This window comes from Diachasmimorpha longicaudata, chromosome 16 (genome assembly GCF_034640455.1).
Source record: "Diachasmimorpha longicaudata isolate KC_UGA_2023 chromosome 16, iyDiaLong2, whole genome shotgun sequence".
Lineage (NCBI taxonomy): Eukaryota > Metazoa > Arthropoda > Insecta > Hymenoptera > Braconidae > Diachasmimorpha > Diachasmimorpha longicaudata.
In genome coordinates, this window is record NC_087240.1 from 5,123,949 (window position 1) to 5,150,420 (window position 26,472).

The following is a 26,472-nucleotide window of genomic DNA, read 5'->3' on the forward strand; positions in this document are numbered from 1 at the left end:
TCAATCGCCGGTGACTAACACCCGGTATTTTGTGCTTTAAAATAAAAATAATTTTCCATTGACGTTGAAAAATATAAAATTTATTAATGTGCCATGGGACAGCACGTATCAAGAACCGACTTCGAATGGGTTTACACGGAGGAGCCACATGCCAGTCGACGAAAAGTCATTTTGGGTAATTCTATTTCTTATTTCTTCATCTTGACTTGGTGATGACATGGATGAACTTCATGTGACACCTCATATGATTGACGCTGGAGTCTAACAAGGATTTTTATTTGCAGAGAAATATCCAGAAATTAAACAGCTTTTTGGTTATGATCCCAATTTCAAGTGGGTGGTGACGACAATGGTGCTTGTCCAGCTAGTCTCGATGTTTATTGTTAAAGATTTAAGCTACCCAATGCTGTTTATCGCGGCTTATTGCTTTGGAGGCGTTGTTAACCATTCACTCATGCTGGGTAATTTAATATGACGTTTTTCTAAATCAATACTTCGACATTCAAGTGGAATATGTCCAGCTCTGGGGATATTCCGATGAAGTTGAGGAAAATACGATTCTATCAACTTTTCCTATTGATATTATTTTACTTGTTCTTTTCACTGAATATTTTAATTATTGAATAGTTATCGTGAAAAAAAAATCCAATAAAATTGAAGCATTTTTTTACTGAATTCCTAAAGTTATCTTGATATTCATCGATTAATTTCGATTATAATTGCAGCCATTCACGAAATAGCTCACAATCTTGCCTTCGGTCATGCGAGACCGATGGCCAATCGGCTGTTTGGATTTTTTGCTAATCTACCTATTGGCCTGCCAGTATCAGTGAGCTTCAAGAAGTACCACTTGGAGCACCATCGTGTACGTATTTTCTTCGAACACCTGTTCCAATCGAGCTCCACTATCAGATAAATCAAATTACTGACCAACAAATATTTGTTAACAGTATCAAGGCGACGAGTACCTTGACACTGACCTGCCAACACTCCTGGAGGCTAAATTATTCTGCACGACATTTGGAAAGTTCTGTTGGGTCATTCTGCAGCCGTTTTTCTACTCCTTCAGACCTCTCATTACGTATCCAAAGCCTCCGCTTGTTTTAGAATATGTTAATTTGGCAATTCAACTCACGTTTGACGCTATCGTGTGGTACTTTCTTGGTGAGGACACGACAAACTCATTTTCACGATCAGGATATTCTTTCGGTGATTAATGTCTAGATGAATTTCCTTTGCAGGAGGTAAAGTGCTGCTCTATTTTATACTCGGGGGAGTCATGGCCATGGGACTCCATCCGGTCGCTGGGCACTTCATCTCCGAACATTATATGTACAAAAAAGGGTATGAAACGTACAGTTATTATGGACCGTTGAATTATATAACATTCAACGTTGGCTATCACAATGAACATCATGACTTCCCAGCGGTGCCAGGGTCTAGGCTACCCGAGGTAATTTTTAAAAACAATTATTCAAAAATGTATAAAAATGTACAAGAAAATTTCAACGCTCGCATTGTCCTCTCGTTCTCTATTTATTTATCTTTGGATTGAATTACATGTTCCTTTGGTACTGGTGAAAGTGAATGTTCCTAGATTGTTCATCAACGAAGTGTCTCCACATTTCCTGCCAATCAACTGATAGATATTTAAAAAATTCATGAAGACAACTAATTTAACTATCGATTTTCAGGTACGTCGTATCGCTTCGGAGTACTACGATAACTTGCCCCATCACAACTCCTGGACAGCAGTGATTTACGACTTCATTATGGATCCGGCAATAGGACCGTATGCTCGCATGAAACGCAAGCACAGGGGTCTGACATCGTAAGCTCATCAGAATCAATTTTATACGGAATAATATATGTTTTGGAAGGTAACTGCGCAAAGTTTTGATAATACGAAAGTTTTTCCTCGATTGAATAATACGTCAAGCGCACCCACTTGCCCGTTAATAAGTATTCTGTGCCCAAGGTGAATCAATATCACTGATTGTAAGTATTACTCCAAGTTGAACTTGTCTTCTAATTGATCACTCATATGCTGATGTGTCAATTGTAATCATTTTTGCCAATTTTATCGCATGCACTTGTCTGTTTACTCTGCTAATTGTGAGTGATAAGAACACTTCTCAGGAATACTCGTAACGCAAGCGAAATATTGTGACAAAATCGCATTTTTTTGTGATAGCGAAAGTGAAATACTTGCACTGTTAATCTAGGTAATTCGTTGGTGGAGTTATTTTTATAAATATTCGAGGATGAGTATTAACGAGAGGTCGATGAAATAATCAAAATATGTGAATTATTATTTAAGATGTAATAAAAGATCTGCGACTGTAAAACCATTTTGTTTTCACTCGTTATGCTGTCTAAATAATTGAACTCATTGAACATTAATTATAAAAAAACACACATCTTCCGGACAGTGAAGTACCTCGAGGCACCTAGAGGTCACTACTTACTGTTACCTTCGGGACATGAAGGCTCCGCCTATACAACAGAGAGGTCACCACTCCCATTATTTATTTACAAATGACCGAGGAGTTAACGAAAGATTTTCAGCTCTGAACAAACGGATAGAAAGCTCAATACCACTCGTCAACAATCGAACGCATCATAATTATTTAACAATCGCCGGCAATATTAGATCGAAAATCGTCAACAATAATGTCAAACGATGATGGAAACAATCGGAAACAATTGGTGCAAAAACAAGTGGACTTTGCCAAACACTGGCCATTGTGCTGGGATAAACAATAGACCGTTATGTTGAACAACATCGCAGTCCGTGGACTGTTGAACAAACGAATCGGAGTCTACGTGTAACGACATGATTAAAAATATTATTGCGATAATAAAAAAAAGGAGATGGACATTTTCAAAACCCTACGTATCCTGTTTATCATCAGCTGCAGTTTAAAATCCTTTGTTGTGCAGTAGAATAAAGAAACCTGGACTCTCTCTTCTGGTTGTGTTCTTTTTTTTTTGCTCTTTCCCTCTTCCTAATTTTTTTTTGGTTCCATTTCTCAGTATTTGGAGGGATCGTGTTTACATTTAGGTGATGTCGGCATTTGTACACAATGAACTGGAGAGAGAATCCTTGTGGTATGTGACATTTTCTTGTTTTTGGTTTACTCGTCATCTTCGGGGGATCGAAGGCTCAACTGACAGACCGATCGGTGAATTTTAAATATCGTTTCAACGCGACGATTATCTGATGTAATTCGGGGATACGATAAGATGTTTATTGTTTAGAAATTTAAAGAAAGACCCGCCGGGGGTGTCAAAAAATGTGGGGATGGGGTGATTCATGTTCGAAACGATTTTAACGGGAATTGGTCGGTTCGATTTTTATTTTAAATGGTTATTGGCTTTCGATCGATTTTATGTCTGCATTTATCGATTTTTTTGAAGTCTTCTGAAGCGATGAGGGTGCGGGTTCAACCGATTTTTTTAAATTCATTGATTTGCTCGTCAAAAATTAACAAATTGAAAATTTCAAATTCTAGAAGCTTTAGTCTGAACTTCCGGCCTATTAAGGACCCATCAATAAAAATTTTTGCTAAAAATATTGGCAGTCAAATTTGCCTTTTTCGGTTGAAATTCCTGGGATTGATCATTTTTTTAATTGCATTCGAGGTAATGCAAGGAGATTATTTGTCAGGGGTTGAGAGACTCTAGTGGGGCCGGCGCATGTGTTCCCGCTCCTCTGTTCTATCCGCCAATGGCATTGCAGGAATAGGACAAGACGACGCCCATTCATGGCGACCAGATCTCTATTACACCGAATTTCAATATGGATTTACCTCTAAAAAATGCAGTCGAGCATTAATGAGCCATTAAAAAAGACTGGAAACCCCTTCTCACCCCGTTTTGATTGTCATTACATGTCTCTTGTGAGGAAAATATGACTACAAATGATAATACCTATATATATATACCATATATAATATATGTAAGTATAGATAAATATTCTTCACTTATTACTGCATAATTGAATGTTTTCAAGACGATTGTTAAACGAATGTCGCCGAAATGATTGATGTTTAGGGGAATTTCATTGATGGCGCAGGTAAAGACCCACTTTTGCAAGTGAGGTTATAAAATTGGGTTCACCAGTGACGTAATCTGCACCGTCAGCGGTTGGCCACCTCGAGGACTGCCTGGACGATTGGCGACCTCAATCCCCAGCACAGAAATGCAATTGTTATCGAACAATTAGCTGATTTTCCAAGTATTTTCAACAAATGCTGTGTAAGCGCCCCCAATTGCGTAATTCAGGTGAGGGTCAATTTGTTACAAAAATCAGCTGTGAATTAACAACTGTCATTTAATCGTCACACGTAATTACCTCGTAACAACTGATTTAATCACGAATTTGTTTTGAGAATCGCCGGGACTTTGGTTTTTGGGTCAGTAACGTACTAAGAAAAAAGTTGAGATCTTGACGTCCAGAGATTCCTCCCTCAGAATTGGGACTGAACCTGAAGAAAAACCTCATAATTTTCCAAACCTCCACTTTCATTGTTTTCTCAATCAAATATTTCCCAACGATTATCGACATTAAAATTTAGTAAAGAATTTTAAACAAATGTTAGCCTGCAAAAGGCGAAAGTTGCGATTCCAAAAAATTGAGCCAACTAATGACAATTAATAAATAAAATCAATAAACGTATGTGACGATGGCGAATGAATCCGATTGACTAATATTTTTTTAGTCACAGTGAATTTGAAAAATGAAAAGCCCAAATTTGACCGATTAAAATGCTTCCATTCGGCGTAAAAAAATAGTCAAAACACTTGGATACCTTTAAAACCCTGAAGAATAATAAATAACAATGGGTTCCCCGTATCGTCGACGCTGGAGGGCGTTTAACCGATCGAATCTCACGTTAGACCCCGCCTACACACGTCTCCACCAAAGCACCCGGTGGTCGCTGATGACGCGTTACAGCCGGGGCTGGGGCTCACTTGCCAGTCAGTATCGTTCCTGGTCGGTCTCTCGTGTCGCGTTGTTGTCAAAAGTCCCCGGAATACCGATCCGTCGGTTGTGCCCTTCAAGTGTTCCCCAGTGTTGTGCCAACAACGGATGACAACAAGAATTCGACGATTTACTACCTCCAGGAGTTAAAAGTCCATCCCCCCGGGTGCCACAATCGATTATCAGCTCTTGCTCCCAGGTGACAAGTACGCGACTAACTAAATAAATAAATAAATTGATAAATTAATATTTCACTGGATTCCCTCGATTCATCTCGACTCAGTGGGTGAAGAATTGGGGAAAATGGCTGAGGGGTGTGGGCGGGGGAGGGTAATAAATCATTTGTTGTGGAGATAGAGACAAATCAGAGTTAAACAAACGGATGAAGTTTACAAACTTTGTCTCTATCTTTCCACAATTAATGTGAAATCGTGGGTAAAAGCTTAGTAAACATTTAACGATTTTACGTATCTCACCGCGGCCAGTGATAACATGCAAATTATTGTGTAAACATCATTATCGGAATTAATGAGAAGACAGCGGGAGGCGTGAGTGGGATTTAATGGGCCGATCAAATTGAAAAATCAGCGATTAATAGCCTTTTTTTAAAGAGATTTTTTTTTTCTGAAGTGGATGGAGGAGCGGAAAAATTCACCGCTTTCGGAACAAAACATGATAGGAGATAACCCTACTGTGTTCAATTTTTTTCTTGAGGGGTTTGGAATTAAATTGACAGATGGTAAATTTAAAAATTATAAACTTCGGACCAATCCATCATTTTTCTAACCGAAATTCTGTCAGTAACAAATTTTCTCACCTTCTGAACGATCCAAGAGATTAATCTTTGAGTTGTGAGAAAGGGTTGATAAATGTCTTGACAAAAAATCAATTAACAATGGAAAAAAAATTTTTTAATCAAATATTCTCCCTTTCTCTACTGGCAAAAATTATTGCACAATAATTTCAAGTAACGCAGCAATCCCTGTGATTTTAATTAATGTTTAATCTCATTAAAATCATTGTCTCACCGAAAAGTGTTGAGGAAACTTCAAATTGTAAATTGTCAATTATTAACGGCTAAATTTATGGAAATATTAAATTGAACAATAATCCCCTTTGATGGAGAGCCCGTGAGTCGAGAAATCGGTTGAAAAACGTCGCTGTCCTGGGAGACGGTATTTACCACTGAATTTACGACCCCCAAAATCGGGTCAACGTGACCCACAAAAGTGCCCATGTGATGTCACAACTTCGATAATCCGGTAAAAATTAGTGATTTAAAATCGATAATTTATTGATACCAGACAGACAGGATATCCCCATCCATCGGTGTGACATTTCTGGTGATGTCTGGTTGTTGTCATGTATCGGTAGCCGGCGGAAGCGTCGAATGACTCCCATGAGGGAAAACACCGAAGAGACATGAAGATACAAGACCGGGTATATGTGGCGCTAAACGCTCCACTGAAACTATAAGTGTTCAGCTGTCGCTGGCTTTTCATTTATTTCTTCTTGGTCTTTAACTTCAACGTTTTATTATAGTATCACGTAGTTGGGGTGGGAATGAGTGAGGAAAATTGAGCGTGTGTCACTGTCATCGTCGCCCATGAAGAAGACATGTCCCTTGATTTTTATTTATACAATAATTTTTTTTATTGCGGAATTTGTTTATTCACCACAAAGAAAACAATAATTTTTCTGCTGCAATCGCACTTTGATTTTCGTTTCATAACGAAGGGGCAGTAAATAATTCAATTAATTATGATTACATAATTTTGGTGACATATTTACGGTGTTACTAATGATGCTAATGATTTTGTGAACAATTGTATGGAATGGTTGATTGTTTTCTAATGAAAAATTACGATTTTATGTGACAGGTGGTGGCAGCAGAACATCCGGATGAATTAATGATAATTAAAGATGTGACATTGAGATCATCTTTATTCGATGCATCATTGATGATAAATAAGTTCATAAAAAGTGAAACAATCGAATAATCCAATAATACAAAATATTAACTTAATCATTAAATTAATCAGTTGAAAATTGTGTGAGTGAAACCAGTGGTGGATTCCAAAGACAGTCAATTTGGATCGATAAATCCCCAAAAAATAGTGTAAATGCAGTTGCAGTTATCTTTATGAGTCTGTTAACTCCCAATCGAGGGAGAATGGTGTCCCATTCGCTGGCAGTAACAGGGGTAAGTTAATCTCATAACTTCCCTATTATTGATCTTTGACTAAAAATGACTAATGCGATCGCTATTGCGCAAATATCGTCCAGCGATACTGAAGCGAAATCATTCGAGTTGCCATTAGCATAAGACGTGAATGAATGGGATATGGGTTATCACTTGACACTATACCGATCGATGAGAATCCCAAGGTCGAATAGTTCGAGACGTTACTGTATTACGAGCTTGAGAAGTTAATCGATATCAAGTAAATTGTAATTATGATTTTGGGAATTAATTGCTAACTGTGACAGTGAATATCGCTCCAGAAAATGGTCTCGTTAGACGTGATCTTGAGTGCAGTCCGTCGGTAATTATAAATATTGAACAATTAATAATATAAAATGGGCTCAGATTATCTCATTAAATAATATTCTTCGCGTTTGATTATTGGATAAACGATTCTTTTTATCGATTAATATTTAATATAACCCAGGGAGGAATTAATCAACTCGAAATTTTCCTCAAACGACAATTTAATTTACTAGTTTCACAGATCGTTTGACCAGTCACTGTGGGCTCGTTAGCTGTTGGCCATCTTCATGTACATTAAAAGCTTCTCCTGCTATCGTTTCTCAGTGTCGACGGGTTGATGCACTTCTGCGGTAGTGCAACGACTCCCCAGCTATAGATCTTCGTCGACTTAGCATTTTCGAGAAAAAAAAAATCATGAAAAAATCACGATGAAAGTGGTTGTGTCGTACGCCAGGTTTTCAGTTAAAAATCTCTAAAAAGATTTTTTTTTCGAATGAGTTTGGGGGATTTGGGGTCGATGGGGAGCGATGGAATGCGTCATTTCGAATTGCGGGAGCGGAGGAATTTTTTGGGTGACGGTTTCGCTTTGGAATCGCAAATTAACGTTTCAGGGGGGCTCGAACTCAGCCCAGCTCAGTCATAAGTTTGGCTCGGTATAATGCCATGTCACAACAAGGGACTGGTGTTTGTAAGCTAGCCACGACGGCACTTCAAACATTGCGAGACAACTGCAGCCAAAATTTGGAGATACTTCACCCACTTTTCACTTTTGGGTCGGTTAATTTACAAGGCTATTTGTTTATTGCCAACTGACTTTTACCTCTTAATAAAAGATATTCAGATATTAGAATATTGAATCTTAAAATATTAATATTATGGTTTTACTGACAGTCAAGGGGGAATTGATTGAACGAAGAGGACGCGTGAGGATTCTTTAATTGATTGATTGATTGACTGTCTTGAATAGTAGTAAATATATCGGGTTTTTATAATTTTCCGAAATATTTCTTGCCATTAACCGATAATTTGTCTTTTTTCAGGATATGCAACAGGGAATAGGGAGTTCCGCCCTCGGTGGCATGCAGGACTCTTCCCATTCCTTAAAAATAAAGCAAGAGCCCTTCCAACTCTCGCCAAACTCATCACTCCATCAAGGTAAGTTCATAAATCATGAATATAATTATTAAATGAAGAACTTTGTGCGACAGAACTGTCTTTTTGACGGAATTTTTTTTAACTCATTCCGATTAAAACTTCCTCCGATGATAAACAGCTGTCAGCGGTCGTCTAGAGTTTCTTCATCGGGAGGTCCATCCTCTCCTTCAGAAAAAAAAAAAATCAGTCCGATACTTTTAGCAGTCTCGACTTTCCCCCTCTGTTCTTGTTATCGCTCAGTCGGAAACAATTAAAAGAACGATAAGACGTTCATTCGCGCGTTACTTCTCGCATTACTCCCACCTATACATCATTTTTGTTTAATCTAGAGTATGTGAAGGAGATAAAGACGAAGGAGTATGCAAGGATTTGATGGATCGTCACAGCGCGATGTGTAATGTGAGAGGAAATGTCATATTAATACGCAGTGCGATAGGAATATTATCAGGTGATGATTAACTTGCCTCACGTGCTCCACCGAATGAAAAATAATGTTCTTTTTTCTGGTGCAGTGAATTTTTCAATTTTTTTTTCGGATTTCAAGGGAAATTTCCTCATTATTATATCAATTAATTTAAAATCTCATTAAGAGGTAATTTGACAGTATCAATCGGTTTTCAACTGTTGAGATTAAAATTTAGGTGAGGGAGGGAGTGACAACTTTGTTGAAAAAGGAAATTTTTGAAAAATTCGGGAGTATTTTCTTCGAAATTTTAAATTTACGGCGCACTCTCAAACAATCCACTCAACTGACCTTAAAACACCTAATGCAAGTGGTCTTCAGGCATTTACGACACGATAAAAAGCTCGAGATGCACCAGCTGTTGACTACTCCTTCTAATTCTCCTCATGTCCGCGAAATTTTCATTCCCACAAGCCGAAAATTCCCAAATGCATGGCGCAGTGTGCCATCGTATATCAAAGGAGAGCAAAGCTCCTCCAAGATTAGCCAACATCTTCATTCCTTGCTACGAATAAAAAAAAAAAAGTTCAACTTAAATTCCACCGCCTACTCTCCCCCTCTCTGTCACTTCCTAATTTCTATTTTCTTTTTTCCAAGACTTTTTTTTAGATTCACTTCAACCCCAAAGGGGTAATGACACTAAATCCCTGGTTTTCTAAATTATCGTGGCCCTCTTGGCCTTGTGTGACTACCGCCTGTGATCCGATAACTCAACTGAAGTGTTGTTTCCACTTGAAAAGTTGTCGGGACACTCAAAAAAGGCACGCGTGGGGAACAGAAAAAAAGGTGTATTTCCTCCGGTGGAGAATTGGTTTTTCTCCAGGGAAACTCATTCCCAAGCGCCGTTTTTTTGGTCTCATTAAGTGACAGATTTTCGCGGTAATTTTCCTGGGATTTTCGGAATGATAAGCTGATTTTTGAAAAGACAATTTTATTTGACATCGGCCAACTTCATACGTAAGACTTCGTCCTCATTGGTCAACGTGTTCGAGGCGGGGAATTGAAATGAATAATGATATTGAGTCCAGTGTCACATATGTCAAAAAATTCAGGGGCTGATTAGAGTCCCAAAAAGTCGATTAAACCCCTCTCGCATTTGAAATGAAAATGCAATTCGGATTTGCCTTATCAAGAGAAGTCCAATCAATATAGATATTCAAGTTTCAGCGCAATAAAATCGTTAATTTGAAATATTATAGTCTTTGGGAGTTATCTGACTCGAAAAGAAATTATCGAGGGACTTTTTCTTAGATAAGAAAATTTCCTGCGCAATCTTACGAGTTTTTCTGTCAGAAATTTCCATTATAGAAATAATTTAATCAGTACTATTATCATTAAAAAATTCCAGACTCGTGGGAAAATGGCTTTCCCCACGCGTAACAACATTTCCCATCATAAAATTAGACTTTCAACGGAGTGGTCGTTTGTTCTGATTTTTTAGCCGAAAAATCTTAGCTCCTGACTTTGTTTATTTATTTAAAAATCGGGTCGTGTATTTAATCATTCCTACAGCCGCTGTATTTATAGTTTTCGTAGTAAACAAGGGCATGGTTTTGGATCAATCACTCGACGGCGATAACCGGGGCTGTAGAGAGCGCCTTATCACTGATACTATTACGTATGACTGTTGTTACGTCCTCATCAGAGATTTACTTTAATGAACGATTGCCGAATCTCAACTGGAAATTGTATTTGTTTATGCAGTGAATATCGTTCAGCTGAATCTCTCCCTCTTTTTGGTAATTTCTTATCGGAGTTTCTTGATAACAAATTGTGGAGGGACAGGACGAGCCCCCGTCGTATCACGCGAATTCTCATTAAGACATATTTTTTAATTAAATCAACTACAAAGTATCAATTGTCAATATTTTGCAAACTCAAATATTGTTTTTGTAAGCATGATAAGATTCAATTAGAGTGAGTGAACTGTATGCGAGATTGAGCTATTTGAGAAGTAGATAAATTAACCAAAATGCAATTGTTAATGAAATATATGCAAAAGGATAACACGGAGGCGCAAAGTTTCCTCAGAGTGGGATAGATTGGTAAATAAATTCTTCGAGCGATTGAAAAATTTCGATTTTCTGTAATGTGGGATTTTCTCAACTTTGTGATAAGAATTATCGATAAAAAAAATCGTAAAAGTGAGTTATCATACTAAATATGATGACCCCTGTTCCCCCAGTCTAACAAACTTCTCACTAACTCACCATTTTTCATATCATTTACATTACCGAACGTATCAAATTCACCGAAATTTTACTGCCCAATTAATAATTCAAAATGTAAATAAACAAATTTCCCATAATTTTATGTAACGAGACATATTGTTCAGCGTATTTTGAAAATGGAGATTTAGGGTGTTATGTGAAAAGAACAAAAAAATGTCGTAAAAAGTGAGTGGAGAGAGTGAAATAATCGGGAGAATTATGAGGTTTGAGTGAGTTGTGTTAATGTATTAGTGTTCTACGAATTCTACGTGTATTTCTTGCGTCGGTGGCCGTTGGCCGGGGTCGGATTACTACGAGGGGGGCCCACGGCCATTGAGTCTAACAAAACACCCCCGTGTTCTCTCCTTTGTCTTTGCTGGTGATTTTTTTTTACCCTCCGAGGACTGGAGATCTGTCTCCGAGGCACTGGGCCTGCAAAGTGTGACCAAAGTCATGTTCAAACCAGCGGGAGTGAAGTCGCTGATGATTTGTCATTAATTACAAGCACTAATTATGATTAATTTTTTATGGATTTAAAGTACTCAATGGTTTTGTATTATCTTCATTGTTCTATATTAATTCTCTCGTTAAATTAATTGGAAAAAAATGAACTGTAATTGATGAAAGGGCTAGAGGTCAAGTTTCCTACCCCTGGGCAAATCGGCTAATTATATCAAGTCGCACGTGCCCCTGCGCTGAGAGAAGCGAAAAACCCTGGGATCGAGGGGGAGAGATTTTTTAAAAAGTTTCTTATTTTACTCGTCGGCTACATGAGCTACATCTGATTAACTCCAATGCCTCATTGGGTAGTTTAAGCAGTCGTGTACGTGTCCCGAGTGAGTACAATTCGTGATAAGACGCAAATCTTATGCGCAACACACCTGACTGCAATTGGAGGCGATATGTGACACTTTGTCGTGTTCTTTGGTTGAGTGTGTTTGAACATTTGAAACGGTGACGGCGAATGTTTTGGGGTGATTATATTTTAGTGATGAGTAATTGGGTCAGTCGTGTTAGGAGAATAAAAAAAATAGAATTTAATTTCATTGAATTTGAGCTTTTTTTGTTCGGGGAATTCCGTCGGTTATTGCTTGACCGAGTTTCCGGACGATTCGGTATTATTTTTGGCTGTTTAATCTAAAAAATATAAAATAATGGAAATATTGAACATTTTTCTCGTTATTGGAATTAACTCCCGACTGTTAATTATCAAATGATTTTTTTATGGAGTGACATTAGAGGAAATCGTTGGAAATGCGCAGAACATTCTATTTTTCAATATTCTCCTGTTATCAATTCATTGCAAAGGTCAGTTCATAAGTCGTAATTCGGCAGAACTTTCCGGATAATTCAATGTGACGGTCATCTCAACGGACAATTGAGTTAATTAAAAATTAATTCATCGAAATAATTTCTTCGCGTTATTCTTGAATTGTTCAAACAGTAAAAATTACAATAATTTTTTTCTTTACCTCAATTTTCATCGTCGGCTCCTGACTCGACTCCCTGAACCTCGTCGTGACATCACGCCGGTGTTGTATTTCGCTTATCGGGGCGGAATACCATGATTCTGATTGTTGAAGCCGCAGCATTTCAGGAATGCATGTCGAACAGTTTTTCCAGACTGATCACTGTTGACCTTCGACCCGACCCCTGCTCATCCTCTCGGTATCGATACAATTGTTATTTTCCTCTGGACTTTCCTCCGAATATTTTTTTCCCCTGTTGCGGATGAGGAACAGAAAATTGTGCGGAAGCTCGCGAAGTCACCCAGTGATTTTTCATCAAAACACGGGAGGTATGTTATGACAGTGAGTGAGTTCCACTGCTTATCCGTGTTTTCAAAACACTTGAGAATGTAGTAGAGTCCTCGGAGTAAATCGTTAGTAGTTTTTTCTTATCAACTTGATTTCTTCTTGTTAAATGTAACGAAAGAGGTTCCCTCTCACTTCTTCTTTTACTTTGCACTTTTTTCCTGACTTCCGGGGGTGACTTTCTGACCGTCGACAGGAGAGGACTAACTGGGGACGAAGTGGGACAGTCCAAGGGATAATTTCTCCCCTGAACTCTAAAAAAATAAATAAAATTTATTATCAGCCCCTCCTTTTACCCCACAACTCTCGTAAATTTTTTCTACCATCGAATACGTAAAGCTGAAATTTTGTGGAAATAAAAGAGAAATTGAGGTATCGAATGTTCACCTAAAATTGGAGTCACCGTAAATACGGTGAGTGAAGCACGTTCAAGATACATTTCCCCTTGAGTATTGGTACAGAAATATGGAGAGTCTCAACAAGGCTCGATTTTCTGTCCAACTGTACGTGACTCTGAAGCCGCGTGCCACGAAGGACTGTTACTAAAATAACCATATTTGTTTATCATTTCGTGCCACCACCCATGCTCAACCCGTTCGTTAAATCAGTGAATTTATGGGCTCTCGATTCGTAAAGTCCTGAAAATAAAAATATTGGAAAATGGGAGAATTGCTGTTGCTAATTTTCATTCATTAATTTTTCCATCACCCTGATGACACGGGGGAATCCCAGGGCGACTCAGGGAAGAGGCAATACTACGCATTTATAATTTATAATTAATTAATCGGTTTCTTGTTTGGTCAGTGTCCTCTCGTTTTTTATATGAGCCATTTATATATTTACAATTGCAAACACTTGGACCATTGAGGCATGCGTGGGGGCTTCGGGTTCCAGGGTGTTTCTTCTTAACATTCCAATTGTTTCCTGTCGCGTTACTGACTTCCTCGAAGTTTCCAATGCGAGTCCCCTCGCTCGTCTATTGATTTTCATTGTTTGAATGTTCCTCGAATTTTATTTGAACGATTTACCACTATTTGCTCCTATTTACCGAACGTCCCGATGGATTCCAATGATTTTTAAGAACATAAAATCCAAAAATAATAGAGCGAGGAATTTAAAAAAAAAGAAACGACTGCTCTGCCAAGTTAATTGCTTTTTTTTTGAATAAAAATATTTTCTCATCGCATTCCTCTGTTTGTTAACAATCACTGATCATGCTGAACCAACAAATGACGAGGTCATCATAAGTTCTACGAGCTCCTGATTAATCTGTTCTAGTAAGCAACTTCGTATCAGACATGACGCCAAGTATAATGTCAACGTCTTCATCGAAGGAGCTTGACGTAAATTTCACTAGATCCCTGACAGCCCACCACCTGTCAGCCACCCATCATCACCACGATCATCACAGTCCCAGATCTGGAATTTCCCTCCACTCATCTGTTTCAACTCACCTCAACCATCATCATCATCTGGACAAGGGATCATCGCCCCCAGGACTTCATAACTCAACGAACAGTAATTCCTCGACACCAAGTGCATCCTCAACACCAACGGCAACAACTGAAACAGGGAACATAACTCCAAATGGTAACGAGGCGTCTTCCACAACGGTTAAGCCACCGTTTAGTTACGTTGCTCTTATTGCCATGGCTATTAATCATAGTCCACACAAAAGAGCTACTCTCAGTGAAATTTATTCCTACATCACAACGAAGTTTCCTTATTACGAGAAAAATAAAAAGGGATGGCAGAACTCGATTAGGCATAATTTATCGCTCAATGAGTGCTTCGTCAAGGTGCCCAGGGAAGGTGGAGGAGAGAGAAAAGGCAACTTCTGGACGCTCGGTGAGTCCCTTCAAATTTTACAATCCGAGAAAGCAGATTTCGACTATCGACCTTTCTCCTTAAATATCTCGCGACCTAAACAAGATAAAAAATTTTTTATCAGGACCTTTTTGGTAGTAAACATTGAGAACTACAATTAATGTCCCTCAAACATTTCGCTATCTCTTTTAGATTTGGAGATGTAGCTCAGAAACTACTCTAAGACTTCGCTGCTGATCTCCCTCGATTTTTTAACTGGCTGTTAGCTTTTGAATTTTGTTTGAGTAGCTGCGGTAATTGGGAATCGATTATTGATAATTATTTTTTGCGTTAAGATCCCCAGTACGACGATATGTTCGAAAACGGTAACTACAGACGGCGAAAGAGAATGAAGAGACCGTACAGAAGTGCGTCTTACCATAAATCAATTTTTGGCGAGCCCTATTCAGCATCTCATGTGCATCTCGGTGCAACCAGGAACCTATTTGGGCACTCACCACCTTCTTATGCGCCCACTGCCTACACAAGATACGATACAAGGTGAAAAAATAAGAAATAAAATTTTTTTTAATCCTTCAACTCGGTTACAAAATTAAATAACTTTGTATAATGGTTTTTGTTGCAGCACATGGGGTCTCCAGCAACCCCAACTGTCCTACAGCCACTGCCAAGCGGTAAGAGCTCTTTTTCTAATTGATTAATGGAGCTTTGAGTGAAATAATCCGAATTGAATTGATGAATTGATAAATCGTTTATTTTTTAATCGATTTTATTTAGTCCCAATATTAATCTTCCTAATCAAGGATTCACGATTTTTGTACAGCTTCAGCCCCAGCTGCAGCCGATGCAGTCGATGCAAATACCGACGATGAATGGTTATGGCCAATTCAATTCCTTGAGTGAGTATTGAATAACCAATTTAATTAACAAAATAATATTCATCTGGGATATGAGAGAAACGACTGACTGAAGGGTTTCAAGGCAATTACCTTGACGTTTCAGGCGGCAGCTCTGGATCACCAGGTGGCATGGGGGCTGGAACTTTTACTAGTAATTTTGGAGCCTGTGCGAGACGGCATGATGGATATTGGGGAGACAGTAAGTGATTTGTTTTTTAAAAAATGACTACATTTTTAGACAATTTGGAGATTTCTAATCAAAATCCTATTCAAAAAAGTACCAGCACATAAATTAAGATGGCGACCTTTGCCAACTTCCTGCGTAAGACTTTTTCCTCATTGGTCAATGTGTTCGAGGCGGGAAATCCAAATAGGGCTCGTGCAGCGAGCATTCGCAGTCTCATAACATTTAAATCTTCAATTAATTAAAAATCAATTGTGTATTTAATCACCAGTGGTACCTATCAAAGAAGAGCCCGGCACTTCGACAGTGACCTCAGCAGGCGTGGGGTCCCTAGGAGTCGGTGGTAGCGTAATGGGTCCAGGAATGTCATCCACAGTATCATCATCAGGTTTTTCCACCGTTGACTTTCAAGCTCGATCAAAATGTTACATGTGAATCTCTCTATTAAGAAAAAAGTCATTGCAAAAGTTCATTAAGTCCCTCTGACAAACCGTCGCATCCGGCATCCGACGGCTAATGCTCTCGCCTCGACGAGACGTCCAATACGTCTAAAGACTTTCCCAAATGATGATGGGAGCGAGGGAGGGAGGGTAGAGAGGGCATGCAAGTTTTTAAATTGAGTTGATTCTCATGTGGGAAAAATTATTCTTAGGAGAAAATAAATGTCAGAAGTGCGAGCAGTTATAGAAATTGTGATGTCAACGCCCATGTAAATGTGTATCTTCACTTGGTACAATTGAGTTCTCTTCAATCTGTTGAGACTAGTGTAATTTACGATTTAGGTATTGATCTAGATTTTTTTTTCTTTTTTTTTCCGCTCGAAGATCTCCTAGTTCTTTCGTATTTTTTCTTATATTATGAATTCATCATTATATTCATGGTTAAAGATATTATAAATGGAGAGAAATCTCTTGAGAAATCTCTTGAGTCTGTAAGAATGTCATAAGATATCGGTGTAATCTGTTGGAATAAATATCATTTATTTATCATGACTTGGGGGTTTCTAATTTGCTGAAAAGCTCATCTAGTTCCTCTCTGTATTGTTCTAATTCTTGATCCGGTGGTTTACAAATATTGAGATGAGATTTAGTCGATGACGAAGGTACCACTCTGCGGTGTCCTGCTAAAAGTGTTTTTCATTCAGAAAAATTATAATTCATCTATATCGATGCATTGTCATTGGCAAAAACAAACTCATGTCTCCCCCGCGAAATCCGTCAAACAAAAATAACGCGATTAATTCCCCCGCATAAATCACCTCGAGATTACAAAATGCATTCAGAAATTTTGTTTACTACAGTTTGAAAAATGAGAATTTACGATTGATTTCTCATGTCAGATGTCATAAAATTATTCGGAGATTTATCGTACGGTAATTACGAAACGTTTCAGAGTACACATTGACTGCTGTTTATTTTTTCAGCAATGAATTGTCAATAAACAACGTGGAGCGAGAATGAATGCTTGAATTTTATGCAACTTTTGGATGAATTTTTCAGTTAATGAAATACGCGTGAAAAATAAAAATAAAATTATTTAAAAAATATCAGCATAAAGGGGCATTAGGGGTGCACAGTAAAGGGAAAAAAATGGTGAGTTGAATGAAGTGGAGTGGAGATGGAGTCCTGGACCATTAGGGGGGTAAATGAAGGGAGAGGATCAGGTCGGCGTTGATCCAGGGGGTGTGGAGAGGTCTCTCGGCTCCACCCACACCCCAGTGGTTCTCAAATCCACCAGATATCCCGGTAAAATCGAACTGAATACCTGACATTTTCACTCCACTTGATCAAATTTTTTAAAATTTCGCTCGTGAATTTTTCTCTTCGAATCTCGCGGGTTCGGGGGATAAAACACGTAGACGATGGAGTATAGGGAACAGAATTAGAAACACGGGCTCTCGAAGTCACGTGAATGAGAGGAGAGTGCGTAAAACATGCCGGAGAGGAGTTTAAATGATGTGGGACAGCTGAGGACTTTCGCGTCGACGGATATCTGATGAGAACTCTTTTATTTTCGAGCTTTTTAGTATTTCCATCCAGTTAATTCGCTTTTATGGGTTCAATCGAGTGAATTTATTGGCTTTTGTGGTCCGCGAATTTTTAATTTTATTTTATTCATCGCATTTTTTCCCGTGAAGACATTAACATTTCATTTTTCATTACATATAAAGTAACTTCATGAATTGTGTTCACATCTAGTCAAATAAAATGATTAAAAAAAAATTTTTAATCAAATTATCAGAACATTGCTCTCTATTCCTTAATTTTTCCGATTTTAATGAGTTAATGAACAGAAAAAAAATATTGGAGGAGTAATATAAAACCCGAAGTCCACCTACACGACACGGGTATTCCCCTGCAAGTATCGACTCTCGGTGGACGCGTGGATACAGGGCATTCACTGTTCTCCGATTTTTTTTTCCTTTTTTTTATTTTCTCTTGTGGTCCGACTCGCGCGGGACATAAAATCGGACATAAATAACTGGGACCGAGCTAAATAACGCGTACAAAAGTCAGGAATATTTTATAATGTATGGGTGTAGATGAGGATTAGAGAAAAACGCTCTTATTTTTTTTTCTGTCCCTGGGGATGTCATAACGATACTTTCCCCCGGATGAGGACTCGACAATTTACGAAGAGTAAACGGAGATTCCTCTTATCAAATTTCCGACATTAGTTGGTAACAAATTACAATTAATTTTCCCTCATTGTTCGGTTATTCCGTGAAAGCAGTTGTAGGTAACGAATATTAATTATAATTTATCAAAATTTAAGTCATTTGAACGTTTTTATTGGGCATTAACACCTATTCTATTCGTCAGTATTTATCCTTCCCACCAAAATTGAGATTTACAGAATAGTTGAACGGTGGTGACACACCCAAAGACCACAAACTGTTGCAGAACATCAAAGTAACACATTAACGTAGAAAAATAATAAATTATCTCCTCCTGAAACATCGTCACCGGGATCATTTACACGCTCGACAATCCGTTAGTCGTCGTATTACCCCATTTTACAGTGTCACCGGGAATCACGTTAAGTTAATGACGTCCTCCTGTGATTTTCAAACTCTAAACGTTCCACATAACTATCAATTTTTTTTTCTCTCTCCGGTTTTTTGTTTCTCCCTCCCCAGGAGATGAGAATTGTGCATTTTGTGCCCTGGGGTCGGGCGCAATGACGCGGGCAATTTGTAGTCGAGTGTCAGCGGGTCTATTTCTGGTCTTTTGGAGGCGGACGGGAACCGAACATTACGGCTTTTATTCTCCCCAGAGACATTCGCTTCCTCTTATTTTCCCTTAATTTTGTCACTTCAGTTTATGACTATCGGAATTTAATTCCGACATTCTAAACCCTTGAGGGCGTTCCCACCCAAGATTTTTAGCTACCGCAGGACAAAAAACAATTCCCATTGTTTCTTCCCGATACAAATAATTTTTTTTGCTCGTTGACTCGTTCAAAAATTAGGGAGGAGGAGGGAACTATAACCGATTTTTTAAAAATATCAAATCTCAAATTAATTCGTCAAACCTCGCGTCCATAATTAGCTCAAGGAAATGTCAACTCGAGTATTCAATTACTGAAATTCGTCAAAATAATGTATGATCTAAAGTGATGATCTAAAGTCATTTGAATCGTGGTGACTCACCGCTGCGCTCTCCAGGACTCTGAACTTCTCCATAACGCGGTTGGAGAACGAGTCGTAGGTTCGATGATTAACATACACGTGCCAGAGAGCAAAATCTCAAACTGCTGAGTGAGCTTTTTCTATTTTTTTTTTAAATTTTCTTCTTCACTTACTCGTTCGCCCTTTCTCCTTTTTATTCACCACTTTCCTGGATGTATTTATGTATCCACTGTGCGGTCTATTACTCCTGGCTTCGCTCAATAACTCTCCGTGGATTCACACATGTAAACGAGTGATAGTCCGGGTATTTTAAAAGCTTAAAAAATATGATAATCCAAAAATACTGAAATTTATTTTTGCGATGAGCTTAATAAATCTCAATCAAAGGATAAATGCAATTCCTTGTGCAGAAAAAAATCGTATCCTCGATTAAATGGAAAAATGGATGAAACATCTTTCGTCTGGAATTTATGTTAAAAAATTAGTAAATAAAATAATTGTCTTTTACATATGTTGAAAAAGATAGCTCAGCGATTTTTTTAGCACAGAAATTACCTTGTTAATTTTCAGGGGCTAATTTTTTGGATAAAATGAATTATTTAGTTGTGGAAGTAATTTGTTACCGGAAATAGGTCTGTGTAAGGTGTCGCATTGCATACCAACGGCAACAAACGTGTGAACAACTCCAGCAGCTGGTAAGGAAGCACGGGAAAAGCTCCTGATGAAAGCCAGACGTCAGATATTGCAAGTATCATTTACAGATGACACAACTTGGAAAAACAAACCGTAAACAGGTTTTTTCTTCGTTTTATAAACATGTTGGCAGTTACCACCAAGAGTAGGACAATCATCGAGTAATAAATAAGAAATAAAAAATAATTACAACAAAATGATTGGTTGCTGTAACTGTTCAAAAAAAAAAGAGTAACGAAGACATTTTTTTGACGAAAATTCGGGCATTGCAACGCCCATATTTATTTATATTAACAATATATTTAATTTTTATTGATGTTTCGTGTGGTCTGAAATCATGTAAAATATTCAAACAATTAAAAAAGTCTCCCTTTGATGAGTTCATCACTTTAATACTCAAACAGATGGAAAATAATGACGGGGAATGGCTGGCGATCGAATATATAATAAACCCACTTTATTATCCTCATCCGTTCTAATCTTCTGCCAGGAGATCATCGTCCAGATTAACATCCTGAAATCATAATTTTAATTTTAATTTTTCACGAAATTTTCCCTCGATTAGAATTAAATGAATTTTAAAAATCAAGTGATGATTGAAAAATGAAGCTTGCTACCCTGTGTTGATGGTAGCCCGTTAATTAGTGCAAATGGAATGAAATATAGATCATTAGCAGTGAGTAGCGTAATCGATACAAATGGACCGTAACAGGAATACTACGATCACCCCTTTGAGTGCTTTTGTAAATGCCCTTTGGGGGTTGTTTACCGGTCACAGTGTATTTTGTTTACAGCCCTCTTTTCATAACATATTAACCCCGTCATTGAGCAGCTGACGCAATACCTGACTCTGAGATATTTTATTCTCAAGATTTTTTTTATTTCACTAAAAGAATTTCAGAAAAATCTCTTCAATACTTTTTCGCTCCGAGAATTTAATGATAAATACAAGTATAGAAACGGAAAAGATAAATAAAAGTCTGGGCCCAGATAAATCTGAAGGCCTCCACGAGAGAAAAAAACCTCCCGCTCATAGTGCCTTATTTCAATTTGTACAGCACGAGGGGAAGTTCTACGTAGCCCCAGTTTATTTTCGTAATACAATAGCCTGTCTAGAGTTACCCCGTACGGTCCGCACGAGGACAAGTTAATCACTAATTGACTTTGCTTAATGCATTTCATCGATTCAGTGGATGGAAAATGGTCTCATGATTTTTCAACTCACAGTTGTATCGATATTTTCGTCGAGCTCGAGGTCCAGGTCAAGATCGTCGTCGTCGATGGTGAGGGGCCTTGATTTACTGGTTTTAGGGGCGTTCAGGGACTGGGGCTCGAGGGGCTCAGGTCTCCCAAGCCCGAGGCCTTGTAATCTGTTGACTAATTTGTCAGACTCGTGATCGTCCTCTGCAGATCTCAGACTGTCACCTGAGTAGAGTCCCCCGGCTTGCTCGGTCGCCAGCATTTCCTCCAGAGGTTTTCTCTCAATATTTGGCTTTGAAAAATCATTGACGACTAATTATTAGTTTATTAATTAATTAATTATTTTTTATCGGCTCATTGATATCTAATTATTGAGCCACAGAAGATTCGTTTTATTTTCAAATTCGACGTCTGGAAAGTTCGTTCCTTTTCTCGTAATAAAAATATGCACCTTTCGGGGGATATTACCGAGAATGGAGCTATTACGTCTCATAAAAGTAGGAATTAATGATGAGAAACCCCATGAGAATGTGAATTGATCCGATAGCGCTGGGGAATTGATTAGTCATGGCTCGACGATTCGAGCAACGTAAATATTGAGGTTTAATAGTCAACCAATCACTATAATAAACGCGAGCAAATCTTAAACCGCGTAATACGACGATCGTAAATCAAACTGTGGACATTTGTAGAGAATGAGCGGTGCGGATAACTGCTCAATTAATTTGTCCATTTCCCGTACCATTTGCGGAAAGATTTCAGACATTAAAACACGTCCAAACAATTTTCCGAAGATCAAATCAAAATGAAAAAAGAAACTTCAATTACCTTGACAGCAGAAAACTCAGCAGCAGGTATTCTCCTCTTCCCCTCGGCCCTCAGGAATTGTTCGACCTTGAGTGACTCCCTATACCCGGGGAAGAGGTTCTCGTACTGTTCAGGATCAGCGAGACTCTGTCCGGCCTTTTCGCTGACCGTCGACAGTTTCTCCCTCCATAATTTCACGACATGTGAGATCTTGCTGGGAGCGTAAGCCCTGGCGAAGAATGCGGCCTCAGGTATTCTGTCGGTCTTCACCAGGATATCCAGACACTTGTCAACATCCCCTAGGAGGAAGCTCGACAGGAATGAAATATTATTTTTCCCACCATCGTCAGCAGCCTCCCCCAGCTTCTCGATCATTCCTGCGTTGCCAGTGCTGGTGGCCAGCAGCAATAGCCCCCCAAAGTCCTGTGCCTGATGAAGACACTCCTGTGCGAGCGTGAGCTTTCCCTTTTGTGTCGCCAGCGAGGCCAATTGCCTCCACTTCTGCTGGCTGTTTGCCTCCTTCGCCAGATTGTGCGCAATCTCCAGATTTCCAAGGGCAAGTGCCAGCTCAAATCTGTGCTCAGGATCTGTCGATACATCGAGCGCCTGTTTCTTAAAGCCCTGTTTCTCCAGGAAGTGAGCGACCCGAGTTCTGTGCTCTTTGGGCACAGTTGGAAGGACTCGATCAGCTGTTACGAAGTCCTTCCTCATCACCGCTGTCTGATACTCCAGGACCGAGAGGAGGAGGGAGTAAGAGACGATTGCCAGCTCTTTGTCACAGAGGTACAGTCTGTTGTCCCTGGGAACGTAGCCCAGGAGATACATCGGCCTGTCCAGGTGGGATATTGTCACCACTTCGCCTCCAACAAAATAGTTGATTCTGTTAACGCTGTTGGTGTAGATGAAGCAGTCGCCCACCCAGAGTCCTGCGCAATTGAGAAAACATGCAAAGTCTTTTTATTATTTTTATTAGATGCATTTTTTATGTAAAACACATTTTAACGCGACTGGGGGTATTCACCACGTATTACGATGAAAAAAAAAAATCGCCCAACGTGGGGCTCGAACCCACGACCCTGAGATTAAGAGTCTCATGCTCTACCGACTGAGCTAGCCGGGCATTGGTGGTAATGGCTTTAAAGCCGTTTATGAATGACAGATTCAGTATTTGTAAAAGTTTATAGTTGAATTTCTACAATATTCAACTAAACAAAAATAAAATTTGGAGAAATATTTTTTTAAGTGATTCCAATGGTTAATTGTCGGGTCGCATTGATGTAACAATTGGGTTGTTTGATTTATTATGGATACAACAATTGCAGAAGTATTAGATATATTTTTTTAATTAAAAATTGATTTACTCACTTCGTTTTTAATCACGTTTATGACTCATCAATTTTTTTTATAAAAAAAAAATATGGGTCTGATATTTTTCATTTGAATTTGATATGCGCTAAAAAATTAAGGATTCTTACCTGTCTTCACGACCTCAGACATATCTGCCACCATCTCAAAGGCATCTTCGATATCCTCAGCATTCTCCGGAGCATTAGCGACGACATCCCCATGATATTTCAGGATGAAGTATTGGTCGGCAGTCGCCAGGGCGATCAGAGAGGCATTCTCCGCCCAGTAAACGTGGGTCGGTTGAATGTCGATCCTCCTGACGAGTTTCAACGTGTCCCAGTCGAAGAAGGAAAGACCTGAGACCGAGGAGACTCCTAGAAGAAATCCTCCGAAGATACCGTCCACTCCGAAATCCGGTTTCAGGACCTTCTTCTCCTTGAAATTCTTGAAGACCTTGACGACTGAGGAACTCTCACGAACTGCGTACTGGGAGGAATCGGCCGCCCAGACGAATTCCAGGGCCTGACCGAAAGCCTTGTTCCGGAGGGCCATGGAAGTGTAGATTATGTACTCACCATCACCGCAGACTACGAGGAAACGGCCGTTAGGGTTGTGCTGAATCGTCTGGGGGTAGATCTCGCAGGCGCCCATGTCCTTCACGGCCAGTGGCAGGCGTTCACCGTCTTGTGATTCTTCCCCGAGGGCTTTCAGGTTCACCTGGAGCCAGAGACATTGATATGAATGATAAGACAGTGGCAATAAGACATAAAAACATACGACAGAGAAATCTCAACTGGAAAAATTCAAATTTTATGAAAATTAATGCAATAAAATAACAAAAATTATTGTAAATATTCACCTGCTGAATTTCGCTGTGCTTCGCCCATACGATCTTCCCACCCATCGAATCCATGGACACTGCAGGCTCCTCCCTTCCAACCTTGATCATAACACTTCCCTCGTCGTACCCAATGGCCACGTTATTAGACCCCTTCATGCTCGCAATTGTCCAAACCCTTTCGAAGCCGTAATTCAACGAGGACTCCAGTCTGTACGTCCCTGCGTGCCAAATCCTCACGGTCCCATCCTCAGACCCAGTGAGAACAATTGGCAGCTCAGGATGGAAACAAACAGCGGAAATATTCTGCGTGTGGCCCTCCAGGGTCTGGACACAGGTTTTGTTCTGGTAATCCCAGATCTTGACGTATCTGTCATCAGCTCCGGAGATAAGATAGGGCTTGTCACCACCGTGGTAGTAGTCCACGCAGTTAACTCCCTTCTCGTGTCCCTCCAGGGTAAAATTCGCCGTCGACGATCCCAACTGCCAGACTTTTACGGTTCTGTCCAGGGAGGCACTTGCAAACGTGTTATTGTCCTTTGGATTGAAGACAATCTGCATTACGTAGTGGGTATGGCCCTCGAAGACCTGCTGACCTCGCCAGGATTTCTCCCAATTCCAGAGCTTTATCAGCATGTCATCTGGAAGAACACGAAGTGGAGGCGATAAAAAGTGTAAAAAAATGGAGACAATTTTTTCCTCGATCCTGCAGAAATTAGGAGATGCATAAAGATGATCTAGGACACTCACCACTGCTGGTGAGTATGAACGGCTGTGTGGGATGCACCGCGATACATCTGACGTAATCACTATGGGCCTCGAAGGAGTGCACTCTCTCCAGGGTATTGTAATTAAAGACGCGGACTTGCATGTCATCAGAGCCAGTGACCACCCAGTTCTTCCTGGGTACGAACTTGGCTGTTCTGACTGGCAGGTCGCAGACCTCGAAGGTCTTCACCAGGGTCTGGCTCTCGTGGTTCCAGATGTTGACATTGCCCTGGTACAACGAGCAGAGCATCCATGGCTCCGTTGGGTGAAGATCGACACTCTTGACTCGGTCGGACCTCGCAGTCAGTCTACGTTTTATGTCCAAACGTAGAGGCTAGAGAAAATCGTTGAAATTTTCCTTAAAGTTCCTCAAAGTCGATTTTCGAGTCAATGAAACATTTTTTTAACCTTTAAACCATTTTGTATCGTTTTCTATTTAAAAAAAAATATCGGAATTAAATATTTGTAATATGTAATGAACGAGATGGAAAATTAAGGGACTAAAGATAAAAATGGACCTGTCCTGACCATAATTAATTTATTACCATTGTCACATATGAGCAAATAGAAACGTCACCGCACAGAACTCAGAAATGAAGAGCCTATGAAATTGGGGTTAACAATCGCAATTTAATTGTTCTCGATTCAAGAGACTGGGGCATTGATTGTTAAAGACGAAGAGGATTTTATGGTTAATTATGAGATATTAATTGTTGATGCAATTTTGACGTGCAGTGTGCTCCGCCTGTGAACGTCATCACAGTTAACCCACACGATCACTTTGTTTATATTTTCCGTAATTATTTCCGAATTCATTATCGATTCAGCCCTTTTTTATGAAAATCTCACTCACCATTTTGTGTTTCCCTTTGGCGTCTACAATTTGTTGTTAATTCTTACTGTAAATTAGTGCAAAATACGGCTTTTCAGATCCAAACAAGACGCTGCCACCATGAAGTTAGGACGTGGCTGGTGAGACCGCTCTCAGACAGTGGCGAGGCGCGCGCATGTGGCGGGGGAATTTGAAATGACAAAGTTTTTTAAGCGGATGATTACGGCAAAACGGACCCGCCTCGATCGGTAAAATGATTACCGACAATGTCAAATCGCTAGGAACCCGCTAAATTAATGACTCATTACTGGGATAAATTAATAAAA

At 39.3% G+C, this 26,472-nt stretch overlaps 4 protein-coding genes and 1 non-coding gene across 16 annotated transcripts; 2 read left to right on the forward strand and 3 right to left on the reverse strand.

Annotated features, from left to right (window-relative positions):
• Window positions 1–34: 34 nt before the first annotated feature.
• Window positions 35–2,348, forward strand: LOC135170338 (sphingolipid delta(4)-desaturase DES1). The gene is made up of 6 exons (XM_064136074.1): window positions 35–175; window positions 285–461; window positions 726–865; window positions 951–1,164; window positions 1,242–1,453; window positions 1,695–2,348. The coding sequence occupies exons 1-6, from the start codon at window positions 94–96 to the stop codon at window positions 1,833–1,835; spliced, it is 966 nt and encodes a 321-aa protein (XP_063992144.1). The 5' UTR covers window positions 35–93; the 3' UTR covers window positions 1,836–2,348.
• Window positions 2,349–4,984: 2,636 nt separating this feature from the next.
• LOC135170343 (uncharacterized) lies at window positions 4,985–6,564 on the reverse strand. Of its 2 annotated transcripts, none has more exons than XM_064136081.1 (2): window positions 6,289–6,564; window positions 4,985–5,205 (listed from the first exon to the last, which is right to left on the reverse strand). In XM_064136081.1, the coding sequence occupies exons 1-2, from the start codon at window positions 6,386–6,388 to the stop codon at window positions 4,985–4,987; spliced, it is 321 nt and encodes a 106-aa protein (XP_063992151.1). In that variant the 5' UTR covers window positions 6,389–6,564. The 2 variants fall into 2 exon arrangements, 1 of the variants encoding a protein (XP_063992151.1); XR_010300358.1 differs by having other exon boundaries at window positions 5,073–5,205; window positions 6,171–6,308.
• On the forward strand, window positions 5,049–17,022 carry LOC135170332 (forkhead box protein E3-like). 11 transcript variants are annotated; one of them, XM_064136053.1, is made up of 9 exons: window positions 5,049–5,186; window positions 6,868–7,190; window positions 8,519–8,633; window positions 14,399–14,968; window positions 15,283–15,487; window positions 15,573–15,621; window positions 15,771–15,846; window positions 15,920–16,045; window positions 16,302–17,022. In XM_064136053.1, exons 2-9 carry the CDS (start codon window positions 7,131–7,133, stop codon window positions 16,463–16,465), a joined length of 1,365 nt encoding a protein of 454 aa, XP_063992123.1. In that variant the 5' UTR covers window positions 5,049–5,186; window positions 6,868–7,130; the 3' UTR covers window positions 16,466–17,022. The 11 variants fall into 11 exon arrangements, with proteins under 11 accessions (XP_063992123.1, XP_063992122.1, XP_063992125.1 ...); XM_064136052.1 differs by having other exon boundaries at window positions 5,054–5,193; XM_064136055.1 differs by having other exon boundaries at window positions 5,054–5,193; window positions 15,929–16,045.
• Window positions 17,023–20,596: 3,574 nt separating this feature from the next.
• LOC135170325 (coatomer subunit beta') lies at window positions 20,597–26,327 on the reverse strand. Its single transcript, XM_064136039.1, has 7 exons — window positions 26,168–26,327; window positions 25,297–25,648; window positions 24,568–25,187; window positions 23,837–24,425; window positions 22,383–23,287; window positions 21,580–21,846; window positions 20,597–20,868 (listed from the first exon to the last, which is right to left on the reverse strand). Exons 1-7 carry the CDS (start codon window positions 26,168–26,170, stop codon window positions 20,830–20,832), a joined length of 2,775 nt encoding a protein of 924 aa, XP_063992109.1. The 5' UTR covers window positions 26,171–26,327; the 3' UTR covers window positions 20,597–20,829.
• Trnak-cuu (transfer RNA lysine (anticodon CUU)) lies at window positions 23,409–23,481 on the reverse strand. The gene has a single exon. It is a non-coding gene; the product is annotated as a tRNA-Lys (tRNA).
• Window positions 26,328–26,472: the final 145 nt, after the last annotated feature.

What these genes read in the sequence shown, in the direction of transcription:
- LOC135170338 (XM_064136074.1), top strand. Translation starts at nt 94, where the DNA reads ATGGGACAGCACGTATCAAGAACCGACTTCGAATGGGTTTACACGGAG. An exon ending in TCGACGAAAAGTCATTTTGG is followed by an intron (nt 176 to 284) that starts GTAATTCTATTT and finishes TTTTATTTGCAG; the next exon opens with AGAAATATCCAGAAATTAAA. An exon ending in ACCACTTGGAGCACCATCGT is followed by an intron (nt 866 to 950) that starts GTACGTATTTTC and finishes ATTTGTTAACAG; the next exon opens with TATCAAGGCGACGAGTACCT.
- LOC135170343 (XM_064136081.1), bottom strand. Translation starts at nt 6,388, where the DNA reads ATGGGAGTCATTCGACGCTTCCGCCGGCTACCGATACATGACAACAAC. An exon ending in GGGGATATCCTGTCTGTCTG is followed by an intron (nt 5,206 to 6,288) that starts GTATCAATAAAT and finishes TTATTTATTTAG; the next exon opens with TTAGTCGCGTACTTGTCACC.
- LOC135170332 (XM_064136053.1), top strand. Translation starts at nt 7,131, where the DNA reads ATGAGTCTGTTAACTCCCAATCGAGGGAGAATGGTGTCCCATTCGCTG. An exon ending in TACACAAGATACGATACAAG is followed by an intron (nt 15,488 to 15,572) that starts GTGAAAAAATAA and finishes TTTTTGTTGCAG; the next exon opens with CACATGGGGTCTCCAGCAAC. An exon ending in CCTACAGCCACTGCCAAGCG is followed by an intron (nt 15,622 to 15,770) that starts GTAAGAGCTCTT and finishes ATTTTTGTACAG; the next exon opens with CTTCAGCCCCAGCTGCAGCC.
- LOC135170325 (XM_064136039.1), bottom strand. An exon ending in GTCTGAGGTCGTGAAGACAG is followed by an intron (nt 23,288 to 23,836) that starts GTAAGAATCCTT and finishes TCAATTGCGCAG; the next exon opens with GACTCTGGGTGGGCGACTGC. An exon ending in CTGAGTTTTCTGCTGTCAAG is followed by an intron (nt 21,847 to 22,382) that starts GTAATTGAAGTT and finishes GATTTTTCAAAG; the next exon opens with CCAAATATTGAGAGAAAACC.